This window comes from Thunnus maccoyii, chromosome 1 (genome assembly GCF_910596095.1).
Source record: "Thunnus maccoyii chromosome 1, fThuMac1.1, whole genome shotgun sequence".
Taxonomy (NCBI): domain Eukaryota; kingdom Metazoa; phylum Chordata; class Actinopteri; order Scombriformes; family Scombridae; genus Thunnus; species Thunnus maccoyii.
In genome coordinates this window covers 6,732,929-6,750,329 of record NC_056533.1, presented here as the reverse complement: position 1 = coordinate 6,750,329, position 17,401 = coordinate 6,732,929, and the positions used below count along the sequence as shown (strand labels likewise).

At 39.7% G+C, this 17,401-nt stretch overlaps 1 protein-coding gene across 1 annotated transcript in view; it reads left to right on the top strand.

The window, feature by feature from the left end:
* Positions 1 to 13,014, top strand: part of LOC121900442 (protocadherin-1-like) — a 28,973-nt gene extending 15,959 nt beyond the window's left edge. The window contains exon 2 of the mRNA XM_042416807.1: positions 12,734 to 13,014. Coding sequence (XP_042272741.1) covers positions 12,734 to 12,774 — 41 coding nt within the window. The 3' untranslated portion in view covers positions 12,775 to 13,014. The remainder of the gene's footprint in view (positions 1 to 12,733) is intronic.
* The last annotated feature ends 4,387 nt before the right edge of the window (positions 13,015 to 17,401 follow it).

Below are 17,401 nucleotides of genomic sequence, written 5' to 3'. Positions count from 1 at the left end.
TGGATGCAGACTGCGTTTCATCCCGATAAACAAAAGACGAGTAACATATGCGGCTAACAGGCTTCTCTCACTGCCATCTGTCTGGATATGGAATGGTAATTTGGCAACCCTAAACTCATAATAAACACTACGTTGTATTTTGTGAGTGAATGTACAGTATGTGCATGTGTATCAGCGTGTGTCTTTGAGATGTAAAATAATTGGATGCAAAGCATTCTTGTGTATTTTCAAGGCTGATGAGCCTAAAAACACAGTTCAGTTCAGTCATTGTGTTAATGCACTTTTCTTCTCATACGTGTGTGCCTGCGTGTGCATGTGTGTGCATGTTTGATTCAGTTCAAGAAGCAGAGATCTGTGTGAGATCAACCGACAGTTGTCTTGATTAAAGCCAGCTGTTTCTCTTCATTAACAAAAATCCCATGCATGCTAGAAACACACATGCACACGCAGACTGTGCACAAGCCCATACACACACATAACGCATACAACTGAAATTCACTGACAACAGCTGTGAGTCACATGCGGGACGGAGCCCCTTCTATGTTCGTAGAAATGGGTGTGTGATGGTTCAGCTCATCAATGAGAGACACTGGTGTCATCAAGGAGTTTTACACCAGCAGTTGCATCTAACAGCAGTTTCTTTTAGTGACTCCTTGACTGCTTGTTTTACCTCCCGTTCTTTCTCCATCTCCTAACAGTTCATTAGGGCCCAAGCAACCTGTTGTTTTTGTAGAGATTATTAGGGCCCCGAGCACGAGCGGTGCGAAGACCCTGTTGTATTTCGAAAAATTGTGATTATTATTATTACTTAAAATTTACCTAAAATCATTATTACTGGATGCGTCCTGGCTGCAACACAGCCGCCGGAGCTGATCACAGCCACTCTAGTCAATGCTTGTGATCCCATCAGACGCACCGCAGCACATTTCAGAAGCGTCCCAGAAGCGGCTCTCCGCTGTGCTCCACTAAACATATGCGCCCAGTCTATTTTTGACGGAAGCCGCATCAAAGCTGCACAAAGCAGTTTGAGTTGGGGAGGAAGTCAGGAAGACAGAAACAGCATAGACCATCTGGTTAATTTTCAAAATAAAACACCTCGTGCAGATTCCCGATCGTATATCATCAATAAACACAATTAAAAGAGACAAATATAGAAACCATTTAACTAAGAAGCCTACTTGCCCACAGTAGAAGCACAAAAATCAAGGAAAATGGCCAACTCCACTACTCTGAGCAGGTCAACAAGACTGGGCAGTTCAGTTGCACTGATACTGCTACTTATGTAGTATTTCCTACAGGAAACAGGAAGTGAAGCTGAAATGACATATAGTTCATCAAATATATACAGTTTCAAATATGTCATCTCCAGCACCATGCACTGCACACAGGAAATAATATTTTACCCATTCACACAGTGTCTGATAAACCTGAAAATTTAGTGCCATGTCAACTGAGCGCCAGTATTGATACCACGGCTGCTGCTCCCTGCAACGCATGCAAGGTGCAAGGGCCCATAGATTGCTGCTTGCAGTGTGATTTGTTTTTGTGTTTTTTTTTTTGTTTTTTTTTTGTCTTTTATGTTAATGGTTCATTAAGAAACATGAAAATTTAAAAGTCTGCACACTGCCATCACTGCAATTATTTAGCTTCCAGAGGCATTTCCAATTGCTCTTTTCATTTGCTTCAACAGAAAGTTACATTTACTGCACCTCTGATGGTTGGTACAGAGCCTGCGGAGAAGCACACATTCAATTTGGGTTTCCTTAGCTCACATTCAGATTGGTGACTCAAAGTCCTCCACAGATGGTTTGCCAACTACAGATTGTAGAAATCCAAATTCTCAGCTTCAGATCCTGTCAAATGTACTGTGGAATTGCTGGCTTTTACTGGCATAGTTCTCTGGTTGGATGGCTGACTAAGAGTTACTATATTACTTTCTGTGCAGAGAGGGAAATGAAGAACACTGTTACTATTATTTTGGTACCAGTAAATGAGATTGACAACTTCACAGCACAACTGTAAAGCAGTTAAAGATGAAGGGTCAGTTATAAGTGTTAAAGATAATATGCGTTATGCTGGATTTTATGCATACTGGTAACTAGAGAAGGCTACATTTTCTGTAACAGCTGAAGTTAAAAGTATTAAAGAAAACTGTGCCTGAGGTTGAAGCACTGAGAGTAGTTGAAGTGGCAACTAAAGCAGTTACTGAAAGACTTTAAAATGGTAACGTTGAAAGGAGCTGAAGTGTAAGTGTTGAATTATGGACTCCAAATGATGAAAAATATTGCTGTTAAGAATGACTTGCGACACAACGACATAAACAATAGAGAATAATATGAAACAATAGATGTTTTTCTATTGTCACACGATATATATATTGTCGTGTGTGGTCTGTTCATATATGTATTTTCTACTTAGTAAGATTTGGGATAATCTTCCATGACATGATGATGTAGTTTTCACTTATGTGAAAGCAGCTGAATTTAGGGCAACACAATCCCTTTTGAAGACCTGCAGTTACATCATATTGAAAATGGAGACAGGCTCATACCCTGGTTCAGCCTTGACCTGCAATCCATCATTGCTGAACTGAAACTTTAAATTTTCATTTTTTAATGTCAGATATGAACAACTAGGCACATTGTAGCCATTTCAATTTCTCACCTTTCAAAAATCACCTCTTAAAATTGCTGCCTTTGATTTTTAGGACCTTCTTCTGCATTGTGACAAAAGGAACCTTAAAGGTTTAAACAGTTAAAACAGTCACCTAATGACCAAAGATTTTAGGAAAAATGTATCTGTCAGAATAATACATTCTTAATGTGTCTTAGGCATTGTTTCCACTTGGCTTTCTGTCATGCTTCCTGTGCACTTGTACACTTTGCATGTTTTAATAACTGCAAGAATATTTCCCTTTAATTAAATGTGCATAAACTGTTCTTCTGTTGTGTTAAAATGAAGACAGCTGTTAAAGTGTCAATAAAATGCTGGCCATTTCCAAACTCAGCTGTGGGCAGCACTAAAATTAAAGATGCTAGAACAAGAATGGCATGCTCAATCAGACCTGAATCTCTTAACATTTTCTGAAAATTGTTGTAGACATTAACGATGTGAATATGAGATCCTTCCACCAAAAATTGTTTGGGCTGGAATTTGAGTGTTAACAAGACTAAGAGTCTAAAGGCCTGCTGAGGCTGTGCATATTCACAGCTTTGCTTTGACCTGAATGCTAACATGAGAATGCATTTCCTAATTAGCTCTAAACACAAAGTAAAGCTGGGGCCGATGGAAATGGCATATGTATTGGAAGTATGTGATCATAAACCAAAGTATTGGACAACATTTTGACCTGTTGGCAGTGCTAGATGAAAAATCAGAGGATCTCTAAAATCAAGACTTTATCCTCTGGGAACCATGAATGTCTGTACAAAATTTCATGTCAGTCTATAAAACAGTGGTTCAAATTTTCCAGTCCCCTTGCCATCCCAAAAGCCACATGGCTAGCATAGCTTAAAAGTAAAAACATTGAGTTTGGTTAAGTTGCTTATGGCTAGGCAAGAATGCTAGGCAAAGATAGTCATTATTTCATTTCAAACTCCTCTAACCTTCTCTGCCTTCTGCTTTTACTATTAGTGAAGCTTGTCCTCGCATCCCTTCATTTTCTTCCTTTATAGATTTCAAGATACTGCTTATCACATACAAGGCCCTACGTGGTCTTGGCCCTTCATACATTTCCAAACTTTTGCATCCTTACTCCACCTCTCAGCCACTCAGATCTTCTGACCTTGGTCTTTTATTTATACCCCGCTCCCTCTCGCAAATCCGAGGGGTCCCCCCCCCCATATATAACTGTATATATATGTTGTTTATTTTTCTGAATCTGTATCCTATGCAGCACTTTGTAACTTTGTTTTAAATCGGTGCTACGCTTTACAAGTCCATAAAAACACCAACAGAAAGAAGCACACAATATTACATGTGAAAGTACACACACATACACAGGTAATAATGTTAATATGACAACAAGATTGATGTTAGTAAATTTAAAGCAGAGATCATATAACCCTAACAGGGTTAGGGTAGCTACATGTCAAAAAATAAAACAGTTACTCAGTCATTACACAAGTACAACTTCACTACTCACCATTAGAGGGCTACCCACATACAAAATACAACATGTTATCATAAATCTGGAACTCAACGCTTGTCACCAGAGTTGAAGAGAAATATATCTGCATGTCCTTACCCTCACAATGTTTCCCTCCACTGCTTTATATGAGCAGTAGACAGCTCTTTTTCAGTCACGGTGGGGAAATGGATTCTCCTCACATTTTATGTACAGAACACATTTCCATTGTAAGATATGCCCATTTCACAGTACAGTTTTAGATGCCATTCCTATCAATGACATTATCATTGACGCATCAAGAAACAGGATTAGCTGACTGTACATTGGCATTGTCATGTTTGAAACTACTAAACCGAGATGAAAACAACAGGTTAGTCGGCTCAACTACAGAATGGTGTGGTAATGATCAAGGAGTGGACCTGGCGAGTAAAGAAATGTCCATAACTGAAGCCTAGGAGGCTGCTATACAAAAAGGCTTATAGTGCTGCCAGCTAGACTGAGAGGTACCAGAGGGGCAGAGGCCAAAGGGATAAATGCCCTGTTTTAAGTTCACAGGTCTGGTTTAAAAGTTAAAAGGGTCATATGCTGGGTTACTGTTCACCTACAGTTGAAGACCAAGCAACAATAACTCAACTAATGCATCACAGAGGCTCAATGATATTATAAATACTGAATTTAGAAAATGTGTCACAAGTTACAAAAAGTTCCTCTAAGTCCCTGTAATAGAATAATTTCATTTGTCCCTACAATCTTTATGTAATTCTACACTCCTGCCCTATTCTCCAAAGAATCCGCTGCAGTGCAGTAACAAACTAAGAGCCAAACCACAAAAAGCTCATCAGCGGTGGAAAAGGTTTGAGAAAGATTCATCACATAACACCAGTGCTCTGTGGTTAACAGACCTAAAAGCACTAGACTGGAGGCTCCCAGAACAGGAAGCAGTCACTTTCACAGGAGCAGACTTCGAACAGCAGGTCACAAACATGAAGAGCTGGGCAGGGCCTGACAAGATTCATACCTGCTGCTTAAAGAAACTAACAGCACTGCACCAACGCCTAGCAGCACAAATTTGTCCATCTCACAAGTCAAATATGCAAATTCCTGGTATCAATTATTTGATTACTAATTAATTTCCATGAATGAGTGCAGGCAAAGCTGGAGTGATACCTGTGATCTTGGTCCCCAGTGTTCATGTGTTACTCCATTTGCATAGTTACATCGTCCAAAAAATCATTATGAATAATTCATTGTAGTTGGCAGCAACAATTTGTGCCAAGATCAATTTCAATTTCTGAGCAATAAATTTGATTTTTAATGTTGTGCTTATGTTTTTTAATGGAATTTTGACTGTTTTACAATTTTACCTCTGCTCCGTTTATGTCAGGCTTGTACCTTTGAGTTATGATCTGCCATTTATATATTTTAATACCAGTATCATCAGCCGTGTTGCTATTTCATAATCAACATATTTCAACATTAGTGTATAGTTCAAACTGCAGTTTGATACACAGTGACCTTCATCATATTACTGAAATGTCACTTTTTAGACTGTAAATCAGTTCACCAAGCTGTTTCAGTGCTGCTTTTCTGCCTATCTTATCTTTTTCCCCTCATGAATTATCCTGCTACACTCATCCAATCATATCTCATTTTGAGCTCATTCTTAAAAACGATATCTTAGTATCAATTCATAGTTTCAAGGATTACTTAAAGGACATCTATAACGCTTACTGCTTAATAAGTGGAGCTGATCATTTTGATGATTACTCTGTTCACAGTTATTACATGTTCTACCTCTTCGACTTAACATAGTGTGCATAAAATGTCAGGTTGGTGTAGTCGGATATGATTTATAAATAAAAACTATTGTAAAATGGGCAATCTAGGCAGGTTTTATTCCTTTGTTTAGAGACTGATTGCCTATATAATACTGCAGTGATTTGAGAAAATGGAAGATTAATTTCAGTAGGCTATATCACAGGCTGTCATGATTTATGGATTAATGAATGCTTATACCTATAGTGGAGAATGAAATTTAGAGGTGAACAGGGGCAGTACTGTATGGAAGTTAATGTTGAGGTTTTTTTTTTTTTTTCCACAGTGGAAGTATTTGTCCTGTATTGACTATAATGCTTCTGGTCAGAGCATCTCAGCTGCTTAGCTCTAAAATGTGATGTGAATTTGAATAACTTGAGGAGAAACAATGGAAAATCTTTATTTGTAGAAACAAACCCCGCATAGGTGAAGCCACACAGATGAAATATGGCAAACACTGATTTGTATCAGGGGTTACTATTGTTAATTAAAAACAAGATAAAGCCTTGATATGGGACTCACTGACTTAGAACACAGCAATGAAAAGGAAATTAAACAACAGAAAATATCCCCATTAATTACTATCACGTGTTGTTATCAATGTGTTTGGTTGCCATTATTGTGATAATGGCTGGTTTTCCTTTTTCCATATCATACAGCCTCGGTGTTAGCGGTTCAATTCCCAGTGAACAAGCTACATTTGCCGGTACTGCAAATGAGAATAGCAAAATAAGGCAATGGGGAATGAGAACTGCCACAAAAACAATAGCTGCCATTGGCTTTATCTTTTTGAAAAAAGTACACATTTAAACACTGCATTGATATTCACCCTAAATAAATAATTAGCCTTATATATGTGTATGGGTATGTTAACACACAAGGATGTATGTATTGCATTGGCATCAAACAGCAAACCATCTTTTCAGAACTGCTTTATTTTTGTCATTGTTGAGTCATTATTACTTCCGTGCTTCTTGTACCATTTGGCACCCTGTCATAGCTTTAAAAATAGAACAGGCTGAAGACAGTTTGGACTTTGATTGGTAGATGATGAAACCTCGCTCTACAGTCAAGCTTGGAAAGATTTCAAAAAGATAGTTTTCAGTATATGTCTTGGAAAAAAATTCCAGTATTTTGTTTTTTGTTTTCCTGTGTGACATCACCTTAGGCAGGATGCAGGATGCTTGATGAAACAGTCCTAATAGCATTAATGCTTGGCTGCATTTTAAGGTTTAGTCATATTTCAAATAGCAAGGACATCTCAAGTGAGCCTGACTTTATCACGAAAGCCACATGACAGCAGTCTTTTCGCCCACGGTGGGAAACACATTTTCAGTTGGCATTCAGACCAAAAACAGCAAGGGGCCTTGTTGTTTCAGGTATTGGTAAGGCGATGAAATATGAAGTCAGAAATTCCACTAACAGCACCGTGAGTTTTAAGGCTTAGCAGATGCTAAAACACCGGACAGTGATTCATAGTACTATAAGACAAATATTACAACTCTGGACAGTTATGACGACGGCAGTTGTTGTATCTTTCGTCGTGAAGATCATGAAGTAAAAAGTAGAGATACATCCTTCACATTACAAAGTAATCAACCAGGAACATGTGCTTGCACATATTGGCGACTGCAGCACCTTGCTGAATGTTGCGTCTTCCTGTGGGTTTTTTTGCCTTCTGCGATGGATCATTGTTTTTCCTGTCATTATTTGGTTCATATATTCTCAAACACTCCAATTTGGCTTTGCAAACACTTGGAGTCTGACCACTTTCTCTACGCTGGGTTGTCACTTGTCCAAATAATCTCAACTAAGGAATAAATGGCTCTAGGGTTCAAAATAACTACTTTAAACCAATTGGGCATGAAAATGCACCAAGAGACTTTGCCAGTTGCATCATCTGTGAGGTGGACTTTTTAAAAAAGATTTACTAAGGACCATGTGACAAACTTCTCTGTTAATAGAAAGAGTTTGGCAGTATGTCTAAGAGCCTGTAGCACTCACTCAGAAGTATTTATGCAAAGAAAATCCCATCATTAAAAGAAATTGGATGTTAATGTGTTGATAACCTCTTTCCTCCATGCCTCCCACTCCTCAGCGAAGGTCGTCTTCCATTCTCAAGTCATGTTGCCTCTATAGTTGTTCCGTAATTGAAGAGTGCATTGCTGTAATATGGTGAGAAGAGCCTATTTATTTGTGTGTGGGTAGAGGACATAGGGTAGCTTACTCATGTCTAGCCTTTCTGCTGGCTCTCGCTGCAGCGGGATCAATTAATGTCTGCGTGTGCGTGTGTCTGTATGTAATTGCAAGTGTGTGTGGGAGGGTCAGTACACGCGTGTTTGGATCAAACGAGTATGTGAGAGTGTGTGTGTGTGGTGTCAGACCTCCCCCGTCTAACTGCTGCCCCGCAGCACCTAATATGCTGAGCACACAGGAGAGCTGCTTTTTGCTCTTCTTCCTCCTTGTTACTTCTCTTTTCTGTCTTTCATAGGTATAAACACTCACCCTTCCTTCCTTTCCCTTGATGTAAAACATGATATAAGTGGTTTTTTTTTTTACCATCTTGATCTGTGTTCTTACATGTGTATGTCATGCCCATATACACACTTGCTAGTGTGTGCTCCAAGACGATGTAACAGCGCACACACTGTCTCATTTGCTTTCCACGCCTCAACCACCAACTCTCTCTTCTTTCTTTTTTTTCCTACTCATTCTCTCTATTTTTCATTTTTCTTTTCTTCCTTCGGTCTTGCTCCCTGCTCCTCTTCTTCCCTCACTGCTATCTATCTTTCCAACTGTCCACACTAGCTGTTTTTTTATCATGTTCCCATATTTCTCATCCTGATCCTTTCCCCATCCCCGTTCTTCCCACTCCATTAAATTTTTCCAGTCGTTGATATATGCCTGCTTTACTCACCCTTTCCTCACTTATTATTCCAGCGTCACTTTTTTTTTTGAGGAAGACTCATTTCTTTCTCTCTCTCTCTCTCTCTCTCTCTCCCACTCTCTCGGGCTCATGCTATCAATGTGAGTGATTGTGCAATCCCGCGACGTGTTAAAGACATGAGGAGACTGTCAAACAGATCAATAGACAGTGTCTGAATATGTCTTCGAACCCCCTTCCAACGTCGCTCAAACACACACACACACACAATCACGCAAATACATGTTGAAAAGCAGCCAGGTAGTCGCATATCCAGGCAAACAAACGCACTAAGGGATACACATGTAGCTACACACAAATACACAGACAAATGGAGACAGAAGCTCAAACAAACAGAGAATGTACGCAGTCACGTTTATAAAAAATCAAGATACATAGATTTATATTTAGATATGAATAAAAAATACACACACACATTCAAGACATTTGTATGGGTCGCCGAGACAGGGGCAGTGATTGGTGTGCTTTACTGTGATTGATTTCCTGTCTGAACCAGAGGAAGTCAGTTCATCTGATTAAAGACAGACAAGTTGAGAATTAAAGATTGGAAGCCACTCTTTCTATGTTTCGGTCACACACACACACACACACACACACACACAATAATGTCCTACAAGTGCCTGATCTCTTATCTATCCACGACAGTACCACATTATTTGTCAGATCATCCGTCAGCCTGAAACAGCTCCAGCACGGAGGCTAGAGTGCGGCAGCAAATCAGTTAAATTAGACCTCTGTAATGGCCGCATCTGCGAGAGCACTCTCAATTTACATTTTATAAATTTAGCTGAGATTATTTCTCTACTGTGTTCCTTTGTGAGCTTGGACTGATACAACAGTCACAATGCATGCAAGCAATAGAAACAATGCAAAGGTCAGAGCTGTAGCGGTCACACAGCATTACAGTGATGACAGGGAGAAATGCATGCAGGGACAGAATGTGAGGAAAGGAGATAGAATAAAGGTTTAGTAGAGATGTATAAGTTACCCTTTGTAGTTACAATTAGCATATTAATCATTTAATTTATCTGTAATGATCTAAAGGTCTACATTCCCTCCTAACACTGCACCAGCAATGGACTTTTTATAGTAATTCAGAGGAGAGTTTGGTGAGGAAGTTGTAAGACAACAAACACCCATCTCTTCACAGGTTTTATTTGGGCTCTACCGGCAGCGTGGCACAGATGAAGAGGCTTTTTTGTTACACATCTTTTTGGCAATTTCAGTGACTCCCTGTGACCTTGGCTGTACCTGTGTGGGAAGACAGTCACAGGAAAGGGTGTATCGGCAGCAGTTGAGAAGCACAGTGTAATTTTGGTGTCAACTATACAGGACTCACGTTTTTTATTTCAATGAAAATTCCTCAAGTGGGGAAAGCTTTTTTCCATTTTCACTGTACACATGTAGTCAGGGTGTTACTTTAATTTCCATCCAGAAATGAACTAATGCAGTCCCAAATCTCACTCCTCTTCTAGGAATGCATTGCATGCATTTTTTTTTTTTTTTGTAACACCCAAACTTACCAAAGTACCTTATCTTTGTCACACTGTGTGTGGCTCTGTCTTTTTTATCAGTTTTACTCACAAGCCAAACCAACTCCACATAGCTCCTCCAAACTGTTTTAGAAAAATTTCACCGTTAAGGATATGTTTTACAGCTGAAATCTCTTAAGAGTCCTTGGGCTCTTAACTTGCAACAGAGCTTTTAGCAATATTTGGTATTGTCCTTCTATCCTTTTCAACTTCACCTGTCCTTACTGTTGCATTGGAGAGTGTGTGTAACATGCATCAGTGTGAGAGAAGAGTGAATACAGCTAAGACACATGACATATGAACCTATTTTCTGTGCCATTGTTTTTCTCACATGATAGGAAAACCAAACCAGATCTAAAAATAAATGCACTACACCAGCGGAGACATTTGAGCATGATTATTCCCCTCCTTCCGTTAAACTTGCAGGAGAACTTTTGTCTCCCCCTCCTGGCAGCAAGACTAATTACACCGTTGACATCATCGCTGCAGACCCCTGATACATTTTACATGATCCAGTCTGTGCCCTGGCAATGCGATGCATCGGTTGGGACGCATTGAGGACAGTCCACAGCACTGGCCCGCCCTATACACTGATTATGCAATTGCGTAGGGCCTTGTGTATCTTTTTGTTGTTGTTTTTTTAGATAAAGAAAGTTGCTGGGCTCATGACTCAACCTCAACTTTATGCAAATTAGGTCCATTCAGTGAAATGCAGCCGGCTCATGAAACTCAGATCAAACTGTCAAACTAGGCAGTACTGATTGAATATGAATCAAGATTCTGTTACTGCATTGCCTATTTCTCATCTCAAATGTTTTCAGAAACATACTTTAATAAAGTTTACCTATAAAATGAGATTGTAACGCTGCTGCCATGAAAATGGCAGAGCAAAAACCAAGCACCGCCCAACTCACAGTACGTCACCCACCAGCCGAAGCATTCACTGGTCCGGTGCATCCAGACGCATCCTCACCAGAGTCTGTATGTTTGCACCATAAATGTGGGAACTGCGGTACCATTGTAGTAACAACCAGTACTTTGAAACACCCCTTAAGGGGCCCCATTACACTGGTGTCTCTGTGAGTCACAGAGCTGCAGCACGAGTTTGTTTGCATTGACTATGCAAAATAGAGAGGAATTATCCATCCAGGAGTGCAAAAAGAAAGAGAGAGAAAGAGGAGGAAGAGAAAAGACAGAACAGTGGTAAGTAGAGTATAATGATGAGTGATGATATATGATAATTGATGATAGTAAATGGTAACCAAAAATTAGTTAGCAAAGATACATGATGTCATGTAACATGTAGCCTATAGCTAACATTTCAGAAGTTGGCAAGAACTTAACTAATGCTATCTAGCAAGCGTACTGTTCTGGGGAACATAATGGCAACAAAAGTCAGTCAGAAGGGCCCTGTGGGATTTTCTGCCTGGGGCCCCATCAGACTCTAGAATCACCTTTGTTGTTGGGAGACATAAAGCCAATCAATGGCTCTGAACCAGCACAGGGGGCCTCCTGTCCCTCTGTCCTCATAAAACAAATAAGAATTTTATATGGTTATATATACATAGTTTAACTGTATATTTAGTGAATAGTTTTATTTAATACAAACAGACAAAGTAGGGCCCTCAAAGCAAATCTTGCTTAGGGCCCCCTGTTGACTAGAGCCAGGCCCGACAGTCTGCCCCAGTCGACAGTTGCAAACCAATCGTTGCTGGTTGGCGTAAAATGCATCACTACCAGTGCGCCAGTGCGGAAAAGTCGCCACAGACACCAGATGCAGGGTTTGAAAGGGTTTACAGAGACCTTTGAGTCATAGCATTGAACTGTGGACTGGTATTCAGTGCTTCAGCCAAAGCTGTAATATGGAAATCCTCAGAAAGAGAATGTTAGTGTTTGAGTGCTATTCAACCACTTGTGCTTTTGAGTTGTTTATATTGAATATATTAAGTACACCTGTTTGAGGAGCATTTTACCTTGCATAACCATTGCCTGCTTTTATACAGTACTTTCAAATAACCATTAGTAAACTGACCTTTTGCTTGAGTAAATATGAAGAGAAAACACTATAGGTTGTCTATTCATTCCAGAATGCTGTATGGTGCCAGCTGATGCAAACAGGCATGACGAGTGATTGTTGGTCATTTTATGTCCAGAAGTAGTGTATAAAAGCCTCATGTGGAAACAAGAATAAATACATTGTCCAGTTGTACTTACTGAGTTGGTTAAAAAGTTACTTCTCCTCTTTTCTTTTCTATGTCGTTTTATTTTTCGATATGGCACTGTGCCTGTTCGGGAATGGAAAAAACACCCAAGAGCCAATCGTCCTTGTTTTGGAGAAACAGTTCAATGATTAAACAACGAGCTACACAGGACTGGTGGTGGAGTACAGGCACAGATTAGCTGCAGAAGGAAGAAGATGGGCTTGCTCTGTCTGATGTCACCATTAATGACATCATGAAATGGATCAGGTATTGGCCGAATATGACTGATCCACAATTAAAGCAATTCTTTTCATTTGCTGTGGTGAATTAATTTAAATACGTTATGCTGCTACTACTGTATGTGCTTCGAAATAAATGCAATTTAAATGTAAACGTGGTAGGAATTTACAGTAAAACAGTAAATGTGAATGTACTCAATATGGGAAAAAAACAACAAAATACAGCAATTTGAACATCTGCAATGGCATGCCAGCTGTGCAATGTCTATCTGCTGAGGAAGATCATTGATAGCTATGAAGGCTCCAGAACAGCTACTAAATTGACCTTGTTGCTTGTCTTGTCAACGATTCACTCTTAATTTAAGTAAATTGTCCTGCACTTTTTGCTTGTAACTAATTGTTTAACCTTACATTCATCAAAGCTTGATGAATGAAGATATAATTCTGCCGATAGGGGTCAGATCAGAAAATGTGTTGTGTCATTCTACAGGGGAGTTACAAACAACATGCAGTATGTGGTCATTTAATTTGGAAGAGTTGTACTTTGTGAAATATGACAGGGTTTTTCTCCATTTTTGCCAAATGCACTTTCAGCACTTCACACTTTTCGATATTCTATGCTATGGACACATTCCAGCTGGTTCTTCAAAAGCATTTAGGTTCGATAACCACCCATACTTAAATCAAATCAAAATGTCCACTGGAACTAATTAAACCACTCCTGCAGGATAATCCTCTTCTCTGCTGTTGATCTGAATGTTCAGTATACAACATACGCTTTTGTGTTGCACTACTGCAAGCCCTGAATTTTTAGCGATTTATAAGCTAGGCAAGGACTATTTGGAACACAGTGAGCACATGGATCAATGACAAAGAAGTAAATTATGCTGGTGAAGTGACTTCAGAAGTTTCTGTAGATCTTTTGATTGCAATTGGAATCCCATACTGTAAATCCAAGCTGACAACAGCTGCTGTGCTCCACAAAGGAACAAGGAGCATCCAACCAACCCAACATCATCCCTCTGCAGACTTTGTGGCTTTATAATGAAGCCACAGTGTTTTATGTTTAGCTCACGATGAACAACAGTCATAATTTCCAAAGCTACAGAAAGGCTTTGTCATATAAACATAAACACATAATGTTATTGGGCATTTTGTTGAAACGACTGATGCTGTCACTACTTTGGGAGGACAGTCTCGAGGAAACACTTGCAGTGGGTCATATCAAACATGTATGGGTATCCAAAAAGCCCCATCCATTTCCTAGTCTCAGGATTTGTACTCCAAAGAACATTTGACATGAAACAGTGAAAACATGGGCCCTCACAATGCCAGAGGCCCCAGTGCAGCTGCACTGCCAGCTCCATTTCCATTTCTGCCAGTGGCTGAAGGCAGAAACAGAGAGGCCTTGCTTTATTTTTGCCAAACCTGAATTACACAAATACAGACAAGCACACAAATGAAATTGAACACAATGAATATACTCAAAAAGATTTAGGGAACACTTGTCATCCTAAATTGCATAGTCAGGGTAATCTAATTGCAGATGCAAATAATGCCCAAAGGTGTCATAGAAGAAGCAGTCCCACTTGGTTACATAAACAATTGTGTGTGTATTTTTGGGGAGCCTGCGGTGTGTGCGCGTGTGTGCGCATCAGCACGATAACAAGAGCCCATGCCGTGAGCTGTAATCTGCTAACACAGTGGATTGAGTTGGCTCTGCAGGATTAGCAGTGGTGTGTAACACCACACACTCTTAATTACTGCTATACAGTCATGTTCAACGTAGAGGAAGAGACAGAGAGCGAGGGAGAGAGGGCACGCTTTTAATTGCTGTAATACATTCATGTACAGGCAAAGGAAAATTGAAAAGATGAAAGAGGAATGGAGGGTGTGTTTTATTGTCTGTGTTTGGATATTAACTCAATGTAGGAACAGAATATCACCAGTAGAGCTGCCTGTATCTGTGCACAGGACCCCCAAGCAGTAACTAACCTTGCACACCCACATGCAGTCATGCATGCAGACAGACTCACAAACATATGTCAGCAAACTATCTGCCAGCCATTTGTTCTCCACAGCAGCCACAACGGGATGAGACTGTTCTGTCATTGTCATCACCATCTTCCTATCTGTGTGTGTGTGTGTGTGTGTGTGTGTGTGTGTGTGTGTGTGTGTGTCAGAGGCACACAGAGAGAGGCTGCCAGTTGGGATAGATCAATATCACTGACTGAGAGATCACAGCAATGCTTAGTGCCCATCAATGACTTCTCGTGTGTGTGTGTGTGTGTGTGTGTGTGTGTGCGCTTGCGTGTTACACAGTATCCAATGACAGAGATGTGGGAAATGGATGGAGGATGGATGGTTAAATGAAAGAAGGAAACAGATGAGATGGTGAATCCTATTTTCTGCTCCAACTTTCCTGATCTTGCTCTCTGTGTTTCTCTTTCTTGTTCTCTCTCTGGTTAGTGTCTGATACAGCTCATTATGATGCAGTAACAAGATTGGATAACAGAATATGAGAGAGGCAGAGAATTGTGACAGAGGGATTTTGCAACTTTATTCAATTATTCATCTTGTCTTTCTCTTTGGTCTGTATTCTTTGTGTTCATCTTTCTCAGACCCCTTTTCCCTTTCATTATTCCTCACTATTTTTTTTTTTTTTTTTTTTTTTTTTTTTTTCACAATTTAATTTCCGGCTGTCATTTCATTTTTGCACCAGTTTGCACCAGTCATGCACCAGTTTGCTGCTATGTGGGGCTGATAGTTATTAGCCTTAACATTTATTATTAAGGATGTCCATCCATGACTGCATTTAGGTGATTATTTTGTTGATTATATAGAAATGATGATATACTGGTATTCACATGACTAAGAGTCTACAGCTATGCTAGTGGCTTTGTGAAGATGTGAGGTTGTACTTAGGTTGCAGGGGCACTAGCAGGATAATATACTCACAATGACAATGCTAAGCTAATGTTTAGCAGGTAATGTTTACCATGTTCATGATCTTAGTTTAGCTTGATAGCATGCTAGCATTAGCATTAGCAATATTATAGCATTAGCACTAAACACAAAGCTCAGCTGAGGCTGATGGAAATGTTATACATTCTGAAGGTATTTGGTTGTAAAATAAATAAAAATAAAATATTGGACAAATCAGGATTTTCATTTTCCAATTTGAAATTTTGATTTGATAGTTTCAGATAAAAAGTCAGGCAATCACAGAAGTTATTACAGTCGATCCTGTGGGGGACGTGCATGTCTGAACCAAATTTCATGAAAAATCCACCCAGCAGTTGTGGACACATCTCACTCAAAACCACACATTTCAACCTCATGGTGACTAGAGGGAAAAAAAACTGGAGATTACCAAGGTCATAAGGATACTATGTGAACCATGAATGTCTGTACAAAAGTGTGTGTCTTTCCATCTAGTAGATGGAGAATAGATCTCTAGAAACATGCCACCAGCTGGGCTAAACAGAAATACAGTACCACAGTGGGTCCCAAACCCAAATCTGAGAAATCCTCCTTTACACTGTTACAGCTATTATCATAAGTTATGACATGTATTTAACTTTTTTCTTAAGTTTCTCCTCTCCAGATCAAGTTAGACATCCACTCCCTTACTGAAGACACAACATTTTCTGTCTCCTGGCTATGGGCTACAGTTGGCGGAGAAAGGGTTTTCTTTCTCTTTTACAATGAATTTCTCCCTGCACACTTCTTGAATGTTGGCCAGAATTCTTGTAAAAATTACGGCTGATACATTAAATGTGCTTGAGACCAGACAAAAACTCAATTAAAAACCTAAATAGAGTAAGAAATGAAAGAAGCTTCTTTTAATAGTGCAGAGGTGTTAAAGGCAATTGTTCTTTAAAGAGCTGTCAACCTTGACAGAATTTTATTAGTCTTTCATTGGATAGATGGAGAGTCATGTGTTGGTCAAAAAGCTTTTTCAGACGCTTAATTGAAATTCTTAGAAACTTTTACATCTCAGTATTGTCAGTGTGTGTGTGAAAAATATCAGCTACCACCTGTGGCATCAGTCCAGAAATTATCAGCCACATCGTTCAAACCCTGAGCTCTTTGTCTCTCTGTTTTACATTCTGCTCTGTCGTGTCTCTTCTTCATTTCCTTCCGTCTTCCTCTTGCCATTTTGCTTCGCCAGACTATATCCTCTCATCATCGATCTCCTGTCCATCTCCCTGTCAGTGTTTGGAGGACCTGGGGTGTCTCACTCTCTGTGTATGTCTCTCCTTTTTTCTTTTCCCTGATTTCTCTCCTGCCTTTAGTCCATTTCACTCAAAACCAGTCTCAATCAAATCCATCTCAATTTGGTTCTATTCAGTATGACTGAATGTTAGACAAGCAACATTGCCAGTGCAGTTCCGATAATGTGAAGTAATGGCTACTCTGTAACAATACACTGTTCAAATTTCTCTCCATCCAGCCTGTGTCTATCTATCTTTCCCCCAGCCTTGATGAGGTTGTTTCCCATCCACTGTGCAGAGTGTAGTGCTCTGTAGCTAATTGGC